Source organism: Zophobas morio, unplaced genomic scaffold (genome assembly GCF_036711695.1).
Source record: "Zophobas morio isolate AGI-343-1 ecotype UQ-CSIRO unplaced genomic scaffold, CSIRO_AGI_Zmor_V1 ptg000020l, whole genome shotgun sequence".
In the NCBI taxonomy this organism is placed as follows: domain Eukaryota; kingdom Metazoa; phylum Arthropoda; class Insecta; order Coleoptera; family Tenebrionidae; genus Zophobas; species Zophobas morio.
This window is the reverse complement of record NW_026972125.1, coordinates 2,926,598-2,936,342: the sequence shown is the minus strand read 5'-3', so window position 1 is coordinate 2,936,342 and position 9,745 is coordinate 2,926,598. Positions and strand designations below refer to the sequence as shown.

At 35.9% G+C, this 9,745-nt stretch overlaps 1 protein-coding gene across 2 annotated transcripts; it reads left to right on the top strand.

Annotated features, from left to right (window-relative positions):
- Positions 1-134: 134 nt before the first annotated feature.
- LOC135131337 (lysosomal alpha-glucosidase-like) lies at positions 135-9,611 on the top strand. 2 transcript variants are annotated; one of them, XM_064059014.1, is made up of 15 exons: positions 135-303; positions 361-588; positions 636-824; positions 886-1,278; positions 1,327-1,475; positions 1,526-1,700; positions 6,960-7,050; positions 7,099-7,337; positions 7,384-7,626; positions 7,679-7,998; positions 8,050-8,183; positions 8,230-8,381; positions 8,434-8,938; positions 8,988-9,187; positions 9,235-9,611. In XM_064059014.1, the coding sequence occupies exons 2-15, from the start codon at positions 406-408 to the stop codon at positions 9,295-9,297; spliced, it is 3,036 nt and encodes a 1,011-aa protein (XP_063915084.1). In that variant the 5' UTR covers positions 135-303; positions 361-405; the 3' UTR covers positions 9,298-9,611. The 2 variants fall into 2 exon arrangements, with proteins under 2 accessions (XP_063915084.1, XP_063915082.1); XM_064059012.1 differs by having other exon boundaries at positions 135-588.
- The last annotated feature ends 134 nt before the right edge of the window (positions 9,612-9,745 follow it).

Below are 9,745 nucleotides of genomic sequence, written 5' to 3'. Positions count from 1 at the left end.
TATGTTGTGCCTACGTAGGGTTTTTGGTGATTGTCATGTTGGCGACAATGATAAGAAATGGCGCTGTGAGTGCTACGCAAAAAAGAACGCTACAGTTCACCAATCGTACGTCGCATTTACATCACGTGATTCGTCGCGAGACGTTCGATTGGCTATTTTAATTAACTCGTTTTGTGTCTCCTCCTCCCCTGCGACTTTTTGAGGTTATTCGTTAAGTGTCATAACAAAGCCGACGATGTTATCACAAAATTCCAGTAAAATCCGTTGAAGATAAGCAGAACTCTTTCTAATCACCGAACGAGGGTTGTTCAACTTTACACAACGCCTTTTTATCGCATTATCATGAATCATTTCCAACAGATACGTAGTTAAATTTCCCATCCAACAGTCGATTTTTCGTTGAAAATGACGCGGATTCGTTACCTGCTGCAAGCGTTTCGGGCGCGCCGCAACCGCCACTTGTCTAGAACCGATTCAGTGTCTTTCGAAGCCTTCTGTAACGAAGCCCCCATCCAGAAACACCCGACAACCAAAGAGTCGTCTTTGAACGGCGACTTCAACGTGTCCCCCTTGAAGAAACAACGAAGCGTAAGAACACAAATTGTAATTTTAGTTATGTTGAGTTTGGTTTGAAGGGCGAAGCCTACGTCCGTTTTTCGAGTCAGAAATATGAGCCGAACTGCACCCGTCCTAGTCTGCCAGCGGTCCTGCTGGTCATCGCGTTACTGGCTGTGTTTTTAGTCCTTCCGTTGATATATTTGTTACACTGTTTTGGAGTGATTTACGTACAAGAGCGCTATGAACATCCAACTCTACCGGAACAGGTAATTCAAATTAAAAAAAAAAACAAAAAAAAAACACGTGTAAACGCAACTGGGGTTTTAGAGCCACTTCGTGCAAAAACCAGTCGAAAGAAGTATAGTTCTTCCGAAAATTTTACCCCCGCCGCCGAAACCCGACTACGGTAAATGTAAAATTATTGATGAACAAGACAGGTTGGATTGTTTTCCGGAAAATGGGGCCAACCAGCAAGGGTGTGAGGCCAGAGGGTGTTGTTGGATACCCGCTAAAAAGAAACCCAAAGTGGGGGTTCCCTTAGCTGTTCCCTATTGTTTTTATCCCACTAACTACGCCACTTATAATTACGTTAATATCACGGAGACGGCGTACGGGTTGGAGGCGTATTTGCGGCGAAATTTCTCAACAGCGTATCCCGGGGACGTGGATATAATAAAACTGAGTGCTAGATTTGAAACGGAAGCGCGTCTACACATCAAGGTATTTTTTCACAAATCCTCAAAACAATTTAATTTTTGTTTGGACTAGATTACAGATCCGTTGAAAAATAGATTCGAGCCCCCGTATCCAGAAGTCCCGGTTGTGGACAAAGCAGCCACCAAACTCTTCTATTTGTTCGACATTGACCCCATGAAGTCTGGATTCAGAGTCATCAGAAAATCCGACAACGTCGTAATGTTAGTTCATTTTCGGTGATAAAGTAGTGAGATGCTAGATTTTTTTTCAGATTTGACACTCTAGACTTGCCTAATTTAATCTTCTCTAACCAATTTTTACAATTAACGGGGAAACTACCATCGAAATACATATACGGGATCGGGGAGCACCGTGGTCGCTTTTTGCTATCCACCCAGTGGTCCAGATTCACCCTGTTCAACCACGACTCCATCCCATCGTTCGACGTAAGTTACGACGTACAATCGCACGCAAATGTTTTGAGCCTATGGGCGGATCGTTTTTGCCTGTCCTCACCGAAGAAGGCGGTCCAAATCCTTCAAGGGCAGAATTTGTAGGTAGGCTCAAACTACAACGAAATTTACATTTGGTAAGAAATATTTATGGCTCACAGCTGTTCTCTCGAATTTGTCGCAGAAGATTTAGCAGGTAGTTGTTCCCATAAAATAATGGTCACTATGTGATGACGTCACTTCAAATTTATGCATAGGAAATGGGTTTTAAATTGTATACAGTAACATAGTCCTACACATGTAGTTTATGACTCCGTGTTGAGTTTTTATTATATTTTGGAAAAAAAATCAAAATTATGAAACAATATTTTGCAATTTAATTTTGAATTTGCAAAATCGAATAATTTGAAATCTTGCAGATGTTTTAAAGTCATGATAAACATGATTTAATTAAAATATATTTGCTTATCCCCTCTAAAAAATGTATGACGTCACCTCAAAATTTTGCAGAATAAATCCTATCTTAAATGTATAAAATATGATGAGTTTTTATACTTGTGATTTATGACTGCATTAATATTTTTTAGATTTGGTTACACAGGGTGTCTCAAAAAAGTTAATGACTGAGTCAATTTATTTTATTGAAGAAATCAAGAATAGCAAAACTGAATACTTTGAAATATTGTAGATGTTTTGAAGTTTTTGTAAGCATGGTAACTTTTTCGAAAATTTGATTAATCAAATATGCGCAAAATCAAAAATCGGAAAAACTGAAATTCACTAATGCAAAGAACAGAAAATCGAAAAATACAAATCGTAAAAATCGAAAATCTAAAAATGGCTAATCAAAAAATCGAAAATTCAATTAATCAAATACCTAGGTCGATTGAAAAGTGGAAATTCACAAACCCCAAAAATCGAAAAATCGAAAATTGAAAAACGGGAAAACCAAAAAATCGAAAAGTCAAAAATTTGTAGTATTGAAAATTAAAAAAATCAAAAACAAAAATAAAAAAATCGGAAATTAAAATAATCAAAATATATAAAGTAGAAAAAAATTGCAAAGCCTAAAAACTGAAACGAACAGAAAATCGAAAAAGTGGAAAATCGAAAATCTGAATAAAGAAACTTGGAAATTCTGAAAATTGGAAAATCGAAAACCAAAAAATCGGGAAATAACAAAATTGAAGTCTAACAGTTGAGAATAGAAAAACTGAAAAACCGAAAATTCTAAAAATCGACAATGGACAAATTGAAAATCGCAAAATTTAAATTGAACAATTGAACATAGAAAAATCGATGAATTGAAAAATCGAAAATTCGACTACTCAAATTTTCTAAAAATCGAAAAATCATAAAACGGAAAAATCCAAAATTCTAATGATCGAAAGTCTGAAAACTGAAAATCGAAAATTCTGAAAAGCGGAAAATAGAATATCGAAAAAATTAAAAGAAAGAAAATTGAAGTCTAAAAACCGAAGAATGGCAAAATTAAAAATCAAAAATTCGAAAAATTAAAACCGAGAAATTCAAAGATTTAAAAAGAAAATCGAAAAATCAAAAATCTGAAAATTGAAACTCGAAAATTTGGAAAATCGAAAAGTAAAAAAATCTAAAAGCTGAAAAATGGAAAACTGAACAATCGAAAATTCGAAAATCAAATATCGAAAAATCGAAAAGCCGAAAAATCGAAAATTTGATAAATCAGATATGCGAAAAACAGAAAATCTGAAAATACAAAACTGGAAAATCAAAAATCTAAAAATGGAAAAACCGAAAATCGAAAATTCAATGAATCTAATAATCGATTTTTCTATGTTCATTTTTTCAATCTAATAGGTCGATCGAAAAACTGGAAATTCACAAATCTGAAAAATCGAAAATTTGCAAGATTGAAAAACCGAGAATTGAAAAATCAAAAAACCGAAAAATGGAAAAATCAAAAATCGAAAAACAGGAAAACCGAAAATTCGAAAATTCATAATATTGAAAACTCTAAAAGTCGACAATTCAAAAATCAAAAAATTGGAAAGTAAAATAATCGAAAAATCGAAAAGTAAACAAATTGCAAAGCCTAAAAACTGACGAACAGAAAAATCGAAAAATCGTAAAATCAAAAAGTAGAAAATCGAAAACTGGAAATTGAAAAATCGAAGATTGGAAAATCGAAAAATCGAAAATCGGAATATCGAGAATCGACAAATTAAAAAACCGAAAAATCGAAAATCGAATAATCCGAAACTAAATTAATAGAAAAGTGGAAAAGTAAAAATTGCAAAGTCTCAAAACTGACGAACAGAAAAATCGAAAAATAAAAAAAAATCGAAAAATATCTAAAAATGGAAAATCGAAAATCGGAAAATGGAAAAACCGAAAAATCGAAAATTCGATGAAACAAATACTCGAAAAAATGAAAATCGAAAAAACGACGATCGAAAAGAAATAAAAAAATCGAAAAGTAACAAAATTGAAATCTAAAAGCTGAAGAAGGGAAAATTCTAAAACGCAACAATCGAAAAAAGCAAAATTAAAAATTGAAAATTTGAAAAATGGAAAATCGAAAACTCGAAAATCCAGATTTTGAAAAATCGTAAAAATGATAATCGAAAAATCGCAAATTCGATTAATCAATTTTCTAAAAATCGAAAAAACGGACACAAATCCACAAATGTGAAAAATCGAAAATCAAAATACGAAAAATTGAAAAATCCCAAATCGAAAAATGGAAAAACCGAAAATTCAAAAATCAAACAATCGGAAAGTAAAATAATCGAAAAATGGAAAAATAAAACAAATCGCAGAACCATAAAAACTGAAACAAACAGAAAAATCGAAAAACCACAAAAGCGGAAAAACGAAAATCGAAAAATCGTAAAATCAGAAAATGGAAAATCGAATAATCGAAAGTTGAAAAATCGAAGGTCGAGAAATAAAACAACCGAAAAATCGAAAAATTATTGATTAATGGAAAATCGAAAAATCGAGAATAGAAGAATTAAAAACGTAAAATCGAGAATTCAAAAATCAAAAAATCGGAAAGTAAAATATAATCTGAAAATGCAAAAAAATTGCAAAATCTAAAAACTGACGAACAGAAAAATCCAGAAATCTAAAAATGGAAAGACGAAAAATCGAAGATTGGAAAATCGAAAAATCGAAAATTGGAATATCGAGAATCGACAAATTAAAAAACCGAAAAATCGAAAATCGAATAATCCGAAACTGAATTAATAGAAAAGTGGAAAAGTAAAAATTGCAAAGTCTCAAAACTGACGAACAGAAAAATCGAAAAATAAAAAAAAATCGAAAAATATCTAAAAATGGAAAATCGAAAATCGGAAAATGGAAAAACCGAAAAATCGAAAATTCGATGAAACAAATACTCGAAAAAACGAAAAGTAAAAAAATTGCAAGGCCTAAAAATTGAAAAATCAAAAAATCGGAAAAATGAAAATCGAAAAAACGACGATCGAAAAGAAATAAAAAAATCGAAAAGTAACAAAATTGAAATCTAAAAGCTGAAGAAGGGAAAATTCTAAAACGCAACAATCGAAAAAAGCAAAATTAAAAATTGAAAATTTGAAAAATGGAAAATCGAAAACTCGAATATCGAGATTTTGAAAAATCGTAAAAATGATAATCGAAAAATCGAAAATTCGATTAATTAAGATTCTAAAAATCGAAAAAACGGACACAAATCCACAAATGTGAAAAATCGAAAATCAAAATACGAAAAATTGAAAAACCGAAAAATTGAAAAATCCCAAATCGAAAAATGGAAAAACCGAAAATTCAAAAATCAAACTATCGGAAAGTAAAATAATCGAAAAATGGAAAAATAAAACAAATCGCAGAACCATAAAAACTGAAACAAACAGAAAAATCGAAAAACCACAAAAGCGGAAAAACGAAAATCGAAAAATCGTAAAATCAGAAAATGGAAAATCGAATAATCGAAAGTTGAAAAATCGAAGGTTGAGAAATAAAACAACCGAAAAATCGAAAAATTATTGATTAATGGAAAATCGAAAAATCGAGAATAGAAGAATTAAAAACGTAAAATCGAGAATTCAAAAATCAAAAAATCGGAAAGTAAAATATAATCGAAAAATGCAAAAAAATTGCAAAATCTAAAAACTGACGAATAGAAAAATCCAGAAATCTAAAAATCGAAAATTGAAAGAATGGCAAATCAAAAAATCGAAACATCGAAAAATCAAAAAAACGAAAAATTAAAAAATCGAAAAACGAAAAAACTAAAAACTCGAAAATTCAAAATACCGCAAATTTGAAAAATCAGAAAATTGGAAAGTAATAAAATCGAAAAGTTGATAGAAAAATTGAAACTGAAAAATCTAATTCGATGAAATGGTTGGTCGAAAAAACGAAAAATCGAAAATCGAAGTGATCTTTTTTTGAGACAGGCTGTATAAGTAAATCTAAAAAATATTACTGCAGTGATAAATCACAGGTATAGACTCATCATATCAAATTTTACGATGACGTCATGCATTTTTTGGCGAAGATAAGCAAATACATTTTGATCGTGGCTTTGAAAGTATTCTTCGACTTTCGTTCCATTTCAAAATTTACTCTTTGTATATTTCAGTGGTCACAACGAGTTCACTAACTACGCTGAAGTATGCGAAGATTAAATTTGTCACCGAAAAGATGTCGGAAGTAATAAATTATCCGTTCGGTCCGGTGTTACACCTCCACTCAAGAGAGACCGCAGTAAAGGATAACAAATGAAACGGATAAAGTAAAGCGTCAAACATGATTGATAAACTTTAAACCAAAATTATGAAGTTTATAAACTGAACATTTTTTTTGTTTTTTGAAATGTAGTACACTTCAAAAAATGTCCGTGACTTATTTTAATATGAATTTTATAACTATGGTTGGCACAATTAGACCTAATATTAGTGTGATTTTGAGCATATTCTCGATTTTATTATACCCTGTATGTATAAACAAATCCAAAAAATATAAATGGAATGGTAAATCACAAGTATAGACTCATCATATTCTGAACATTTTAGATAGGGTATTTATAAAATTAAAACTAATTCAGAGTAAGAATTTGGTCAACACGTAAATTTCGTCGTAGTTTGAGCCTACCTACAAATTCTGCCCTTGGACGATTTGGACCGCCTCCTTCGGTGACGATCGGCAAAAATGATCCGCCCATAGGCTCAAAACATTTGCGTGCGATTGTACGTCATTCCCCACTTATGTCGCATTTTATTGCAGAAAAACCTGTACGGAAGTCACCCATTTTACCTAATTGTGGAAAATTCGACCAAAAGTCACGGTTTCTATCTTCACAATTCGAACGCGATGGGTATGGGGCGCACTTGAGTAATCTGTGTTTCTATTGGTGCTTTTGCAGATGTTATATTGCAGCCGACGCCCGCGGTTACGTTTCGTCCAATCGGCGGCGTTCTAGACTTCTACTTTTTCTTAGGCCCCTCCCCTAGTGACGTTGTCAGTCAATACACGGAGCTGATTGGGAGACCGTACATGCCGCCTTATTGGGGGCTGGGCTTCCATTTGTGTCGCTTTGGGTACAGGACGCTGAGTCGGACTAGACTGGTGATGCAACGAAACATCGATGCTGGGATTCCATTGGTAATTATACAGAGTGTTTAGTGCAGTCACGTTACCTAGGTTTTAGGACACCCAGTGGAACGATTTAGACTACATGAAAAACAGCAACGACTTCACCGTTGATCCGGTTAATTTCAAAGGTCTAGCGGAGTTTGTCAAAGAGCTACACGGACGCGGTATGCACTATATACCTCTCGTGGACGCAGGCGTCAGCGGGAGTGAAACTCCAGGTACTTACCCACCCTACGACGAAGGCGTCAAGATGGACATCTTCGTGAAAAACTCAACCGGTCAAATATTCATAGGAAAAGTAATTTAAGAGACACAATAGTTGGAAATTATTTAAAACCGAGTTGTACTAGGTTTGGAATAATGGGAGCACCGTGTGGCCCGACTTCACCCACCCCACCACCGTCGACTACTGGACCCTCATGCTTAAATCCCTCCACGACGTAGTCCCCTTTGATGGCGCCTGGATCGACATGAACGAACCCTCCAACTTCCTCTCGGGCTCCTTCACCGGGTGCCCCAAATCCACCCTAGAAAGCCCTCCGTACTTACCCAACATCGACGGCGGCGTCATAAATTTCAAAACTATGTGTATGTCAGCTAAGCACTACGCAGGGTTGCACTACGACGTACATAACCTATACGGGTTTACAGAGGCCATAGTGACAAGTTTGTACGTATCTGAATAGCGAAAAAACACTTTATTCGTGTGGCTTGTTTGCAGCGCTATGTCGGAAATCCGGGGTAAAAGACCCATGGTGATATCGCGCTCGACGTTCGCGGGACATGGCCACTACGCTGGTCACTGGAGTGGGGACGTCGTGTCTGATTGGCTAGACATGCGCTATTCAATACCACGTGAGTCCAGCGCGTGACGGGATTGGTTAGCTAACTGTCATTGTAGAGTTGTTGAGTTTCAGCTTGTTCGGAATCCCGCTCATGGGGGCAGATATTTGTGGGTTCAACGGAAACACGACTAGGACTCTATGCAATAGGTGGACTCAACTGGGGGCGTTTTATCCCTTTTCCCGGAATCATAACACGGATGACGGGATTGTGAGTGTTTTGTTGTGAATATGGGTGATTTTTGTTCGTTTGTTTTGTGTAGGACCAAGATCCTGTGGCGATGGGTCCCGAAGTGACCATTTCAGCCCGAAAAGCGCTATCTGTAAGGTACCAACTGCTACCCTATCTGTACACGTTGTTCTGGGAAGCCCACGTCAAGGGTGATACCGTGTCACGCCCTCTATTCTTCGAGTTTATCAACGACGTACAAACCTATGACGTCGATACCCAGTTTTTGTGGGGTCCGGGCTTGATGGTGGTTCCAGTTTTGGAGGAAAACGCGACTGCAGTGACAGCGTATTTACCCAAGGGGTTATGGTACGATTATTACACCAAGTCGCCCATTATCAGTAAAGGCGAAAGTGTTAATTTGTCGGCGCCGCTGGACACTATACCATTACTGATAAGAGGGGGCTATATTTTGCCCCAACAGGCCCCTGAACAAACCACCACCAAGACGCGTCTAAACAAGATCGAGATTTTGGCGGCGGCCGACGAACAATTGAATGCCTACGGGCAGCTGTATTGGGACGACGGCGATTCGCTCAGTAAGTCAATTTTGTGACGTAATAGTTGAAAAACGAGCTCGCTTTTCAGATTTGTACGAGGAAAAACAATATTCTTTGCTCAATTTTTGGATGGAGAAGGGGGTCCTGAGGACCGAGAACGTCTTCTGGTGTAATAATGAGACTCCTCCGAACTTGGGGGCGGTGACAATCATAGGTCTTAATGAACCCGTTTCCGAGGTACTGGTGAATAACGTGGCACAAGCCTTCAGATATGACACTATTCATAAGGTATTTTTGTTTCTGGAGTTTTCTTGTTTTTAGTGTGGTTGTTTTAGTATCTCCTGATCGAAAATTTGAACGTTGGACTACAGAAACCTGTAGTTGTGACGTGGAAGTAAGGTTGTGATTTAGATGACTGTACTTAAGTCTCGCTGAGTGGTGTGGAACGATTTCTTCTGCAGTACTTACCCGGGACGAAGTACTGTAACCATGACAGACGCGTCATGCGTATTATTATTACCAGCACCACCAAAGATTTGTGTGCCAATTAGTGGTTCTGCTGTAGCTCATTAGTGGATGTTTAAGGCTGTTTGGAATCGACTGATTTATCTTAAGCTTAAGTGTTGATACTTTAGAGTAGGGTTTATGGAATATTTGCTTGAGTAGTTTATCGTTCTTGAGTTTCAAAGTATAATAAAGATAACAATCACAACAGCGTTTCAATTTGAGTAAGAGGTTAAGGCTTTACCACACTCATCTCTAAGGGTTAAAATCGTTCACTTCGTTTACAATACTTAACTAGTTTTATTACTGCTATTGTCAGCGGGGGAAGTGTATCCCAGCTTG